The 14,902-nt window shown below is 30.2% G+C and overlaps 1 protein-coding gene across 6 annotated transcripts in view; it reads right to left on the reverse strand.

Annotated features, from left to right (window-relative positions):
* The window catches only part of LOC145951653 (uncharacterized), a 27,533-nt gene continuing 12,631 nt past the window's right edge, over window positions 1-14,902 (reverse strand). The window contains exons 3-4 of one of the 6 annotated variants that reach the window (XR_014429523.1): window positions 8,255-8,573; window positions 5-1,019 (exon numbers count right to left, since the gene is read on the reverse strand). Coding sequence is in view for 1 of the 6 variants with exons in the window: in XM_083063272.1 (XP_082919398.1) it covers window positions 989-1,019 (31 nt within the window). In the remaining 5 variants the exon portion in view is untranslated. Of the gene's footprint in view, window positions 1,020-8,254; window positions 8,577-14,902 lie in introns of all 6 variants that reach the window. The other 5 variants (XR_014429522.1, XR_014429525.1, XR_014429524.1 and 2 more) reach the window with 5 other exon arrangements.

Genomic DNA, 14,902 nt, shown 5'->3' on the forward strand with positions numbered 1-14,902 from the left:
ATAAATTATTTTTCATGAAGATATAAGCACATTTAATTGGTATTTTATCACATAATTAGTAAGTGGATTTTTAATATTTTAACATATTATTTAATCAACAAAACTGAGAATTAGGATTTAAAAATTCAATCAGAGAAACATTAGTTCAAGGTTTCAATCCGCCAGTAAAATTTTCATAGTTTAACAATAAATCTGAATTCTCAATCAACCTAATTCAACACAAATTTAATAATAATAAAAAACAGATTTAAATCTAGATATATGAATTTCATCAAACATGAAATACAATCCCGATCTCATAATTTTAATAAAATTCAAGAATAATGAATGGTTAAATTACGCGATTTAAGTTATTTTAAGTCTAAATCTAAATTTAAATCTAAATTTAGATATGAAATTAATCTTTAATATCTATTTTAGATCTAAAACAAAATTCATAATCATGAAAAACAAAAGAAAAACCTAAAATAAAGAAGAAGACAAACAAAGAATTCATTCGATAAAAAGATCGAAAACTCAAATTTTATCGAGTTCTTGATCATCTAGAATCGATTGACGAACTAGTCACACATCATAATCATGTTGCAGTAATCCAATTCGTAAGTAAGAGAGAAAATCCAATACAGAGAGAGGGAGAGAGAGAGAGAGAAAGAAAGAAAGAGAGAGAATTTAGAGAAAATTATAGAGAAAGCAACTCTAAAATCTGAAAAATTAGGAATATCATATCAAGTGTACATGTGTTACACTTACTTATAGACTACACTAATGGGTCTAATAATCTGAGTAATTAAAGGTTTAACCCACTAAATAAACTAATTACATCATTAAACAAATCCTAACATTACAATCTAAAAAGAAAAAGAAAATAATATGCAAGATCGCAACTTTACAATGCAATTTTGGGTCACTTAACATCCAAATTGGCCTTTTCTTCCAGTAGAGAAGTTGTAGAACTCTCTCTTATCTTTCCAAGGACACCTAGAACGCCTTAATCCAATGTCGGGAGTTCTAGATATGACCTACAAAAGAAATAATGTCAAAATAGGAAAAATTATGAAAATTAACTAGAATTTACAACTAAGACCAAACTGACTCACTAGAACAAATCAAAATTAATATATCACAATATGATACTAATAAAAGTTATATAAATAAAAAATAATGCATAGAAAGACATACAAAAATTGATCTATCAAATGCCCCCACACTTATTCTTTTGCAATCCGAGGCAAAACTCACTATAAAGCACTACCAAATAAATTTTTTTAAAATATACAAGACTATTAGATACCCATTTAATATCAAATTTCCTATTTTCTATAAATTTTGGTGATTTTTAAAAATATCAAAAATTAAAAAAATTGAAAAAGTGGTCTAAATGATGGAATTTGGCAATTTTCCACCTAGTTTACTCTTAAACCCTAAGCCCTAAATGGTGGAATTTGGGAGAAAGTTTGCTTAGAATCACTTTTACCTTTGGAGAAAAAATTTTAACCCAAAGAAAAAACTCTGAAAACGTGTCTGTGAGCAATATTATACAAAACCACAAAACTCAACAAAAATGGTTAGAGTAAGGTTAGTATAAGCAATTTCACAACACAGATAATAGGTGTGATAAAATCAATACACAATGACATGTATTGAAACCAAAATAGTTCACTAAAACAAATGTCAACCAATTCATCAATTTAAGACACTTATAAATGTAAAATAAGTCCAAAGTAATGTACTAAAATACGTATTAATTGTGCACTATCATATAGGTAGTGAGGCAATTCCTAAGCCTCCTTAGGATTTATTTTGATGTGTTTGATGAGATGTATGATGTTTGATATTTTTGTGGTTTTATGATTATGAATCTATTGAATTATGATTATTCATGTTGTCTCTTTAGGGGTTAGGGATGTATGCATAATTTGAGGGTTTCATGTGATTTCTTTGATTCCAAAAATTTTCGTATAAACATGCCTCAATATTTAGGCAATTTCTCTCTTTGTGATTAACCAAATAGAGTTTCATTTGTTGGTATGGAAATACAATGTTTGGGGCTACATGTTTAGTTAATACTCAAAATCACATAAAAATGTTAAGAAATGATAAAGTTATGTGAGTCGCATGTCTTGTGTGCAAAAAGTAACATTTGTTACTTGTAATCGTTACAAGGAGCCTTAAATGCTCGAATTAAGTTTCATGGTATTCATAAAAGATGTAGCCTTAAATGTTTGGTTTCTCACTACTAGAAAATTGTAAAATAGCGACCGAAATTTATCAGTCACTATTTAGCGACTGATTTAGCGACCGATTATGAATAATCAAAATAAAGACCGATTTAGAGACCAAAATAAGTCGTCAGTAGAAAATCGGTCGCTAAACAAGAAATTTTGATTTTTTTAGTGACAAAATTAAATTTGGTCGCTAAATCAGAAATTTTGATTTTTTTAGCGACAGAATTAAATTCAGTCGCTAAATATTAGTTAAAATTAGCGACAAAATTCTATTCGATCGCTAAATATTAGTTAAAATTAGCGACGGAATTGAATTTGGTCGCTAAATATTAGTTAAAATTAGCGATGAAATTGAATTCGGTCGCTAAATTAGAAATTTTGATTTTTTAGCGACGAAATTAAATTTGGTCGCTAAATATTAGTTAAAATTAGCGACAGCATTGAATTCGGTCGCTAAGTATTAGTTAAATTTAGCGACCGAATTCAATTCGGTCGCTAAATCAGAAATTTTGATTTTTTTAGCGACGAAATTAAATTTGATTGCTAAATATTAGTTACAATTAGCGATGAAATTCTATTCGGTCACTAAATATTAGTTAAAATTAGCAACGTAATTCTATTCGGTCGCTAAATATTAGTTAAAATTAGCGACGAAATTCTATTTGGTCGCTAAAAAAAACTTAAAAAAAATTATAAATTGCTTCAAAGTGATGATAATATTGTTATTGACTATCAATCCCATTTTCTTTTTTTGTAAGAGCAAGACATTAATTTATAATAAAAAAATATTTATATGCACTCCTACATAATTAATACCAATAGTTATTTATGTGAAAAAATATTTAGAGGTTTTTTTTACGATTGGATTTTTAGGCATTTTTTTAATTAGAGTATATGAATTTTTTAAAATTTCTTATTTATTTTGATCCATATTTATAATATATATTTCTAACTTATGATAACTTTGTTTTTAAATAAATTTTTATATTTAAATTTTATTGATAGAAGAGATGTGATTAGGGATGGCAATGAGGCCCCATGGGGGCGGGTAATAATAAATTCATCCCCACCCCGCTGAATGAAAATTAGCCTCATACCCACCCCATATCCGCGTGGGTATCCATGAATTTCTTGGATACCCACGGATATCCATGAATATTTATAATTTTTTTTAAAAATTCAAAAACTATATTACAAATAATTTTAAGTTTATATTTAATGTCATTGAAATATTAAAAATAAAAATTCAATGTTAATTTTGAACTTGTATTTAACGTTAATTTTGTTGAAATAATAATAAAAATGCAAGATAATCAATAACTTAAAATACATCAATCTCACACAAGTAAGTGAAAGTGTCATATCACAAAACTACAATAATTCAATCTCATAATTTCAAACGACAGTAAACAACTTAAAATACATAAATTTTATTACTCCAATCAAAGGTAGAAAATTAATCAAATTACATCCAACATAATTCTATATATGGATAGTTTTAGGGTTATGTGATAAAGGATAATTAGGATATTTAAGAAATATTATTAAACAGGTATCCACGGATATGGATATCATCATACCCGTCCCCGCCCCGTTCATAAATGGGTAAAAAATTATTCGTCCCCATTATCCGCGGGTACCTAATTAGCCTATCTATTTATTATCCGTAGCGGATTTTACCCGCAGATACCCGTAGGTGCAGGTATTTTTATCATCCCTAGATGTGATATCTTAAGGAAAAAAAGAATTATAACATCCTCTCTTTTTCTAATAGGAAGAGTACAAATGTATTTTCTTAACTATTAGTATTTCTTTATTGTTGTGTGATAAAATTGATTATTTTAAATTATTTTAGATTATTTAACTAGAATCTTATTAATAATTTACTATATGATTTTAATATTTTTGTATAACTAATATCTGATTTTAAACTTGATATGAAAATATTATGATATAACTAGATAAGATTTTAAATTAGTATTTTATTAATGGTTGATAACATTATATCTACCGTTTTAGTATTGAATTGATAACATGATGTGGCGAATGGTATATTATGACTTAATTGTTCAATTAATTTTGATGTGAGTATGTTGACATGAAATGAGATGTTGTATTGAATATGAATGTGATGTGATTATGGTTCCTCACACTTATGACCACGGATAGCATGACCCTTGGGTAAGTGATGCTCTAGGGATGGCATGACCTTGGCATAATGTGGGATGTGTGAGACAATTAACAAGTATCACTTATGACAGGATGACACGACCTTGGGCAAGAGATGCTACAGGCGTGACCTTGACATAGTGTTAATTATAAGATTTGTGTTGATTATGAATAAAATGTGATTATGGTTCCTCACACTTATGACCAGGGATGGCACAACCCTTGGGTAAGTGATGCTACAGGGATGGCGTGACCTTGACATAGTGTGGGATGTGTGAGGCAATTAACACGTATCACTTATGTCAAGATGGCACAACCTTGGGCAAGAGATGCTACAGGGGTGGCGTAACCTTGACATAGTGTTAATTGCAAGATTTGTGATAGATTGGTGTGATTGTGAATTGTGATGTGAAGATGATGCATGATTGATAAAATTATGATATATAGAAATCCTTGTGAATATTTCATTAAGTAATGAGTTATGATGAAATTGTTATAGATTTTCCTTGTGTGCTTTACATATAGATGTTTTCTTTTCTCACCATACAAATTGTGGATGTTTTAGGTGAGGAAGATCCCACTATGAGTGACATTTAGAATGCCAACAGTTGAATTGTGGGTATGTTCTAATATTGTGACATCGGGGCAAAGAATTTCTAGGACATAGATTTTTATATGAATTTGGAGTTGTATTTATTATTTTGAAAACAATTTGTAAACTCTTAGGTTTTATTTTCCAAGTTTTATTTTCAATTATTTTGGATATTGATGAACAGTTATGAAGATTTTACGTGAACCCTTTTTACCAACGTTGAAAATTGTATTCGTTAGTTTTATTTACATTATTACAAGATATGTGTTGGGGTAGTAAGGGTGTCATAGTATGCAAAAATTATTTTATATTGAAAAGAAATGTATTTTTTTTATTAATATTCATGATAAACATTTTGGGATAGAAAGATGTCACATTTAGTGGTATTAGATCATGTTAATCCATCTGACCTATGTGTTATATATCTTCCATGTTTCCCAAGTGTGTTTTGTGAAAATGTTGATGTGATTTACAAAGGTTTTGCTTGCTTTCTAGCAAAAGATATGATTAAAACAAGTTTTGAGCACTTTTGTAAAATATTTTTTCTTTAGCACGAAAATGATGTAATTTTTGGGGATGAAAACCCTATTTCAAAATGGTTTCTAGTGTTTAAAATGTTCTTACCAAGTGTTAAATATATGTTTACTCATTTATTTTGTGAAAAACTGATTTATGAGCAATTTAACACTTATAATCAAATTTTGGCACTTTTGATGCACCCATTGTTTTGTTTTATGCCGTTAGTTTCTAAGGTTATTTAATTTTATATTTTGACCTCAAAAAGGAATTTATAACATGGATAACCTTTTTGAAAGTATTAAGGTTTATTTTTATTATTTCCTATTGAAGAATTGAAATAATGCGTACCAATCAATAAAACAGTTAATTCATGAATTTTCTATGCTTTGTATAGTTTGAGGAACTACGATGTATATTGTTTTATAATCTAAATTCTAGCATGGCTAGCATTGAGAGTTGTGTAATTGGTTTACTAAGGACCACATGGTATTTGACTCTTGAACAAATCATTTCCCCAACCTTTATGAAATAATTCCTTTTCATTATCCTTCTTCGTCCCCATGCTCTTGACTTTGACCTAGCTTTGAAATTCCACTAATTCTTCCATTTGTGTATATTTTTTAGTTCTTCTTATTAACTCTTGCATATCCAAAGGAGGATTTTAACATAGACTATTCACAAATGCTCTTGGTTTTAATGTCATGTTCAATCTATCCATAGCTATGGTGGGATTTAAGTTTGTCATTTCCATAATGACTTTGTTAAATCGATCCATGAATGATCAAAGGGATTTTGACTTCTCTTGCCTTTAGTTTTCCAAAGCAAGGGATGTCAACTAATAAAGGAAACTTATGGCAAACTAGACTATAAACAAAAATGTTAATTCTTCAAATGAATCTATAGATCATGTTGGTAGCTTTTAGATGTTCATTAAGATCGGTCGAACCATCATATTTCTCCAGAGGAAGACTATTCCAATTATTGATATGTTGCATTCATGATCATTTGTGTAAACGAATGCCTATACGATCGCTCAAGACTGTTGGCTATGAGGGTAGCTATTGTTGGGATAAAAAAGGTATTAGGGAAGCTTGATCATAGGCTATCGAATATTGCCCCAAATTAGTCTATATATAAGGTGTTGTTGGAATATGATGAGAGAATGCCTCGTGAGTAAACTAATATATAGGTATCCAAGTTCTATTAAGACTTCATAACTTAGGGATGCCAAAATCGACCCAGACCCTACGGACACCCGCAAAAATGTTCGCATATGGGACGGGTAAATACTCGTTTATATGGGGATGGGTATATATGAATAACCAATTTTATTCGGACCCACAAAAGCAATAAAATGGACGTCTACTATGAAGCAGAGGAGCTCCCAAAGTATGGAGGCAACACCATATGACAACAAGGAGGCTTGAAGCCCAAACAAGTTGGTTTTAGTAGCCTAGAATGGGTTGTTCCAAAATCAGAACGGTCCGTTCCCAAATCTTACTAAAAAGACCTAAAACCCTAATTGAGAACGGGCCAAAACGGGCCGTTCCAGTGCAGTTCGTTATGGGACACGTTCAAATCTGGAACGGGTCGTTCCACCTTTAGAACGAGTCGTTCTAGGTTTAAATTTAGCTCATAACTGAATGATCCAAAACATGCCATTCCGAATCCGGAACGGGCCATTCTAGTCAGGTTTGACATCTATAAATAGCAGACTCGGGCACTATTCTCAGGGACGGAGAAAAAATTGGTCTAAGATTCCTTATAGCTCGAAAATCCTCTCTCTCTCTCTCTTTGTATTTCTTGAGATCTGTGACACATCTGTGTAGTGTGAAAGGTAGCCAAAAAGCACCTAATAGATCCTCATATCTAAAGATTCAACACGATAACAAGTTTAACAATTTATTCGCCTCACATTTTGTATCATATTCTTTTCTTAACCCTTTTTTTTTCTTCTTTTTTGATTTGTTGAAAATAATTTTATGTACAGAGTGTATGTGGTTTGTTGTCTTCAAGATTATTTTTTAGAAAGTATTCAATATACAATAAATAATAACATTAATTGAATAACATTTTTATCTTTAACGTTATTTGATTATGAGAGTTTAATGACTAGCCACTTGTTAGCTTGAATTCTTGTGTAAAGATTATTTCAAAAAAAAAATAGTAACGTTAACTCTATCTTTAGCGTTATTATGATCGTTCAACGTTTATTTATTTGTTAACTTAAAATATTATGCAAGTTTCAAATAAAAATGCAAAAAAAAGTTTTTTTCTTCACCTATAAAGGTTATATATAAAACATGACAAAATATATTTTTAGGGTAAATTAAATATTTATAAATTTTTGTAATTTTGTGTAATTAATTAAAGGTACTGTGTTTTTACAGGCGTCGTAGGGTGCTAGTACCTTCCCTACACGTAATTGACTTCCGAACCCAATTTTGATTTTGAAGATTATTTTTAAAGGGTTTTTCAATGTTTTCCCCTTAAAATAAAATATTGGTGGCGACTCCATTGAAAAATAATGTTTGGGTCATCCCGTTGTGATTCCGGTTACAACAGTATAGAACGAGTATAAATCAACAAAATTTAATGGGTATGAGTGTGGGTACAAGTGCTATGGTACCCAACCAACCCCGCCCCACAATTATATATATATATATATATATTAATATAATAATATAATTACTTAATAATAATTTTTTTAAAATTCTATTATGATATTATAATTGAAACCCTATCTAACCTCATTTTTTCTTCTTGCAATCTTGTGCTTCACCAATCCATTGTGTCCCCGCTCGTCGTCTACCTCACATCTTGCCTTTCATGCTTGTCACTTACCATATCCCTGTGTCATCTCCGTCGTCTGCCTTGCGTCTCGCCTTTCATTGCCACCACTTGCGTCTCCTCCTTGTGTCACCACTTGCATCTCCGCCTCACATTGTCGCTTGCATCTCCACTTATGTTTTTGCCTTGCATCGTTGCTCGCATCTCCACCTCGTGTCACCGCTTGTGTCGTCGCTCATGTCTCCACCTCGTGTCCTTCCGTCACCACCACATTGGGACTACTAATTGTTGGAAGACTTGTCAGTCGTAACTTTATATAACATCATATTAGAGCTGCTAATTGTTAGATTTAAAAGCTCTCAATTATTCTTACATATGTTTTATTTTATCCTCTGATAATAAAATGTTTTGATTTATTTTGGGAAAGTTTTATATTCCAACTTCAGCAAAGGTAATGGAATAAAACTAGAGAATGTATGAACCGATTGAGTTATATTTATACTATATTATTCGAAGAATGCTGATAGTTTAATTTGGTAGGAACTTTCAACAAATTGGTGTGTTTGTATGTGATTGTTGTAACACCCTAGGATTTTTTTAATAATTAATATGACTAATTAGGAAGATAATAATGATTTTACTTTATTTTATGGTTAACAGTTGTTATTTTATTTGTTTTAATTGATTTAATCATTAAGAGAAGAATTAGATATAATTAAAGATAAAGGGGTTTTGAGAAATAGATAGTCATTTATTAGAAGAGAGGCGGATAAGGGCGCATTATTTTACATCTTCACGTTCTTTGACGCTCTGGTGCTCTGAAGAGAACCCATCTAGAGAGTAAGGAGAATGGATAATCGGAGAGGAGACAAAGGCTTAGATTTCATACATTGCATCACTCTATGTAAAGGGGGGAGTAAGAACACTCATCTTTGGGAATTGGGTTTATGCATGAAGGATAGAAGGATTGGCTCCCAATTCCCATAAGTGCTATGTTTGATGAAATCTTGTTTGCGTTTGATGTTGTTTATCGAGTAGATTCTTGATATGAATTTTATTTAGTAATCTGATGCTTTTAAATTAATTAATTGAGTGTTCTGTAAAAAAAGGGTTAGAATCCTGAGGGAGAAGAATTGATAATTTTTAAGGGCAAGAGTTGTAGAAGTTTAATTTGATGAATTCATATTGAATGGTGGATTTTCTGAACATAAAACGAGTTTTGGTCAATTAGAATTTGCATGGTCAATTATTGCGATGTTTGTTTTGAGATTACTATTCCACTATTTGGTGCGTTTGGGTGTTGGATCGCATGTGGTGCCGGGCTCGGGTGCTTAGTGTTGGGTGTGCCTTCATATGTATGAAGGCACTGCCGAGACGTGTTGATGTCAGGTAGGGAGATATTTACACCGGGCATGGAGAGCTCAGGTACTCTTTGTCTCAACTTAGAGTTGGGCATGACCAATTGATGCCGAGTGGGACTAGTCAATGTCGAGCATGACCAGTCAGTGCTAGGTGTAGTTGTAGAAATCGAGTGTAGATGTCGGGCATGTGTTTCCATGTTAGCATAGACTGTCAAGAGGCTTTTTTATGATGTTTTGAATGGTGTTATTATCCTGTTGTCGATTGAAATAATGGGCCTCATACAAGTGGCACAAGAATGACTTATTTAATGAATTGTTTGGACAATGGTGTTGATGCTTGATTATATGATCATGGATGTGTATATATGCTTGGTGAATGATGATTATTATCTTGATAGTTAACAATAAATGTAGATGATTATAGATGTTGGTGAATGATGAACTATATGATGATCACGATGTATTTATATAGAAGCATTGCATGGTTGTGACATGCATCATACTTGCATGATTCTATGGTTCTGATGGAAACCTAATTTTGTGGTTCTGGTGAGAACCTGTTGGTGTTCTGGTGGGAACACTTTTGTGTTGGTAGCCTAAGGTTAACTTGGGGCTTAGGTATCGACTGGATATTCTTGATGATGATGAGCAGGTACCTCATGCATTTAGATGTAGGTGCACACCGCATTACATTATTGTGTATTTGTTTGAAAGTGTAATTTATGGTGTTTACAATTGAAATTGATGCATTAATTATTGGTATTGTATTTGTTATCATGAAGAGAAGGGGTATTGAGGATTGCGACCTATTCCCTATAGAGTGAGATTTTTCTCACTCCTTCTTTGTTTGTTGATATGTTTTTGTATGTTTTATAGAATATGATCCTTAGTCTTTGTATGTTTGCTTACTACATTGCTCTCATTTCTTCTTGCAAGAGCCTAATAACATATGAAAGATTAGTCTAATCTCCCATTGCTACCTACTCTGACATTTGTTCGGCTTATGAAACTCCAATGTTCTTTTTTGTAGTTACTATTACTTCAAGTAGTCTACCTACAAAGGAGACAACAATAATGACCCTCAAAATCAGCATAGTGAGTGCTAAAATGTACCTACATGAGGGCATAATGGTAATTTTCTTCTCCTTTATCATACCACTAGTCTTTGACTCGATGATCCAAGTTCCTCTTATTTATGGAGAAAATAACTATACCTACAAAAGTCACTCTAATGATCAAGTTAGTACTCAGCCTTGATTAAGATGTTGTAATAAATGTTGAAATAAATATAATAATAAATACAAAATCTAAAAAATTCCGTTTCATCTAACAACATATTACTATTTATATTATATTCTTATCGAGTCTCGATGATGAGCCAAAATTCTATTGTGATTTTGATAACCTTTTTCTTTATTTTGTTTTGAGTTTCGTATGACTCCTCAACCTCAATAAGCTCATGTCTTGCACATAATTTTAGCCCTTAAGCTAACATCTATAGTTCCCCGGATAGTCCTTAATTATGAGCCTACCAAAATAAAAAATTATCGAGAAATAAAAATAATATTATATTACAATATATACTATTTATCATAAATATAAAATATAATTTATATGCTTACAGATATCTATTTATATAAGTTTTAAATATAATTTATGCATTCAAACATAGTATTTATTTTTATATATAATTTTGTTTATATAAATTTTAGTTATGTGTAATAAACATTTAACTTGTGCAAACATAAACTAAAATAATAGTTATATTTAAAACTTGTATAAAGAGATTTTTTTAACATATAAACCATATTTTTTTATTTAAGATAATTAATTTATATTATGCCACAAGATTATTTTTAATTATTAATAACTTATTTTAAAATTATTAAATTTTAATTTATAAATTAATATGATAAAAATAAATTAGATCAAAAGTTAAAAAAGAATCACTAAAAATACTTCTTTTAAAAATAATTTCTAAATATACTCTCGTGAAAAATAGTCATTCACATTTACTATATTAGAGTTATTTTTATTTTATATAACAAAAGATTACAATAAATAAATGTATTTTACATATGAAAAATTATAATATAATTTAAATTTATAATAAATAATTTTTTTGACCACATAAATTTTATGATAAATAATTTATATTGTGATTTAAAATTATTTTTAACTATTGATTAATTTTTTAAAATATTATATAAAAATAAAGTTTATTGGATTAAATATGTTAATCTCTAAATTTTTGTCAATTTTTAATTTTGGTCCCTAAACAATTTTCTTTTACTAACTTTAGTCTTTGAAATTTTGCCAAATTTCACCGTTAGTCATTAATTTTTTTTTTCTCTTTAATATTTTAGTCCCTAACATCAATTTTTTTTTTATGTTAATGGAGAGAATTTTCAAGGACTAAAATTAAATAAAGTTTCTTCAAGAACTAAAAATAAATATTGACAAAAATTTAGAGATTAAAGATATATTTAATTTTTATAAACAAATAAATATAATAATTAAAAATTGAATGAAATAATAAATCATAAAAATCTCTAAAGACTTATTGAAGGAAAAATTCATAGAAAGATTCTCATAAAGAGAAGTCCTAAATTATTTATATCACAATAATTTATATGTTTAATCTTAATATCTTTCTATATCAATAATTAAAAATAATTTTATATTATAATATAAATTTATTATTATATATTTAAGATATCATTTATTTATATTCTTAAAAATGTATTTATTCTATATTTTAAATATAATATAATATATATTTGAAAATATTTATTTGAATAACTTTAATTATATAAAATAAATGATGTATAACACGTGTTGAAATTCAGTAAAAAAATAAACTCATGTTAAAATATTAAATTATTACATATGTAAATATAGGCACTATACTTGAGTCAAATGTTAATGATGGGATAGTAGAAGTAAAAAATCTAGATTCAAATCTATCCTTGTATTTTTTTTTTAAATGTTAGTTAATTATTTTTAATAAAAAAAACATAACTAAAACACGAATATGTTAGAAAACATAAAAGGAAGAAATTATTTTTTTATTATTGGTTGAAGATACTTTTATGATAAAAAAAAAGTTAATAAAATAATTTATAATAAGAGAATTGTTAGCAATACATTTTTTTAATATATTTTTTATTAGTTAAAATTTATTGAGAGTAATAAAATCAAAATAAAATTATTAAATATGATGTAAGATACACAATTTTTTTTTTTATATTTTAATAAATTTTAATCTATTAAAAAAGTGTTTAAATGTATTAGAAAATGTGTTTTTATCTATAGTAATCGAGTACACAACCTGATAAATTGTGGATTAGAGTCATTAAAGCTAAATATGGTTGTACGAATGAGATTCTGCCACACTTTGCGACGAAACAGAGAATGTCCAACCTCTGGCGCGATATTTGTGCAGCTTGGAATTTGGTGAAGCCTCATGTTCATCGGAGATTAGGTGATGGTGCAACTATTAAGTTTTGGTTTGATAGTTGGGTACATGTATGAGGCCTATTGGGAAAAATCCAAGTCTCATATCGACTAGAGATTAGGCAATTAAATAGTATATAAGTGGAAAACAACTCTCACTTTACAAGCCGGTTTTGTAGGGTTGAGTTAGGCTTAATCCACTATTCTAACATGGTATTAGAGCCATTTAGATCCACTTTAAATGGGTCACCCACCATTGATGCATGTGCCATAGGCATGAGGGGCTGTATTGGGAAAAAACCCAAGTCCCGCCTATCCTAGATCATTAAAAAGGACCACTCACCATTTATCCACGTACCAAGCCTAATAGTGCTGGACGTGAGGGGGTGTATTAGGAAAAACTCAAGTCCCACATCGACTAGAGATTAGGCAATTGAATAGTATATAAGTGGAAAGCAACCCTCACCTTACAAGCCAGTTTTGTAGAGTTGAGTTAGACTTAATTCACTATTCTAACAAGACCATCATTCAGTCAGCTTCTTCTTTTGTTCCTATTAAAGACCTTCACAAGCATGTTAAGGATTACGTTAATGAACAGGGTGAATGGGAGTTAGACCACATAAGAGAATACATCCCAATTGATACATGGTTGACCACTAAAAGACAACAAATTCCCAATGAAGGGAATGAGAGTGATATGATAATTTGGGGTAAGACTATGGATGAAACCTTTACTTTGAAATCTGCATATGAAACAATTGTGCAACACCATTTCTCAAACAAAGAACAAATCTTTAAGATTATTTGGCGTTGGTATGGTCCTGAGAGGATTCGTGTTTTCCTCTGGAGAATAGCCCACAATAGCCTAATGACAAATGCTTGGCGTGTGAGACGTGGTCTGACAACTAATAACTCGTGCCAAATTTGTATGCAAGGAGCAGAAGATAGTCTTAATGTACTAAGGGATTGTTCCTATGCAAAGGAAGTTTGGAAAAAAATTCTTAACAACCATACGACAGGGAAATTTTTTCATGATAACTTGTTAGTCTAGATGAATAAGAACCTCACAAGAATAGGATATTATCCTATAGATTGGGACATTTTCTTTGCCATAACTCTCGATTCCCTTTGGCATCGTCGTAACAAATTCCTGTTTCAAGATCTGCATATCAAGTCAGACCAGTTAGTGGCAGAGATTAATGCTCGTACCTATACCATCGCTAGAAGTCGAGTTCCGAATTCTTCTTCTACTGTCATGTCATTCAAGCAAAGGGTGACTAATTCTCCTATACGATGGACTCTTCCTCCAACTAATCATATAAAGCTCAATTGTGATGGTGCAGTCATTAAAGGAAGTGTAGCCTCATGTGGAGGAGTTATCCGTGATAACATGGGAAGATGTTTAGTAGCATTTTCATGTGAATTGGTTGTTGCTCTATTGCTAAAATAGAACTAAGGGCCATTCTTTATGGGTTACAAATCATTCAGTAACGTAGGATTAGAAGAAGAGTCTTGATAGAATCCAATTCCAACATAGCTGCTAATCTTATTAACAAGGGATGTTCTCACTCACATCCATGTTTTGATTTAGTTCAAGAGATTATAAGCCTGATACAACAAGAGGAGAAGTTCTTTAGATTTATGATTCTCCTCCTGTTTTTATTCAACCATTGTTACTAGCAGATTTGCCTGCTAATTTTTCTTTTAGTGGAATGTAATTTGGGCTTCTAGCCCCCTTGACTATAAAAAACTATAATAATCGAGTAAAAAAAATAGAAATAAAAAATGAT

This window comes from Cajanus cajan, chromosome 9 (assembly GCF_000230855.2).
Source record: "Cajanus cajan strain Asha chromosome 9, NIPB_CcT2T_4, whole genome shotgun sequence".
Classification (NCBI taxonomy): Eukaryota; Viridiplantae; Streptophyta; class Magnoliopsida; order Fabales; family Fabaceae; genus Cajanus; species Cajanus cajan.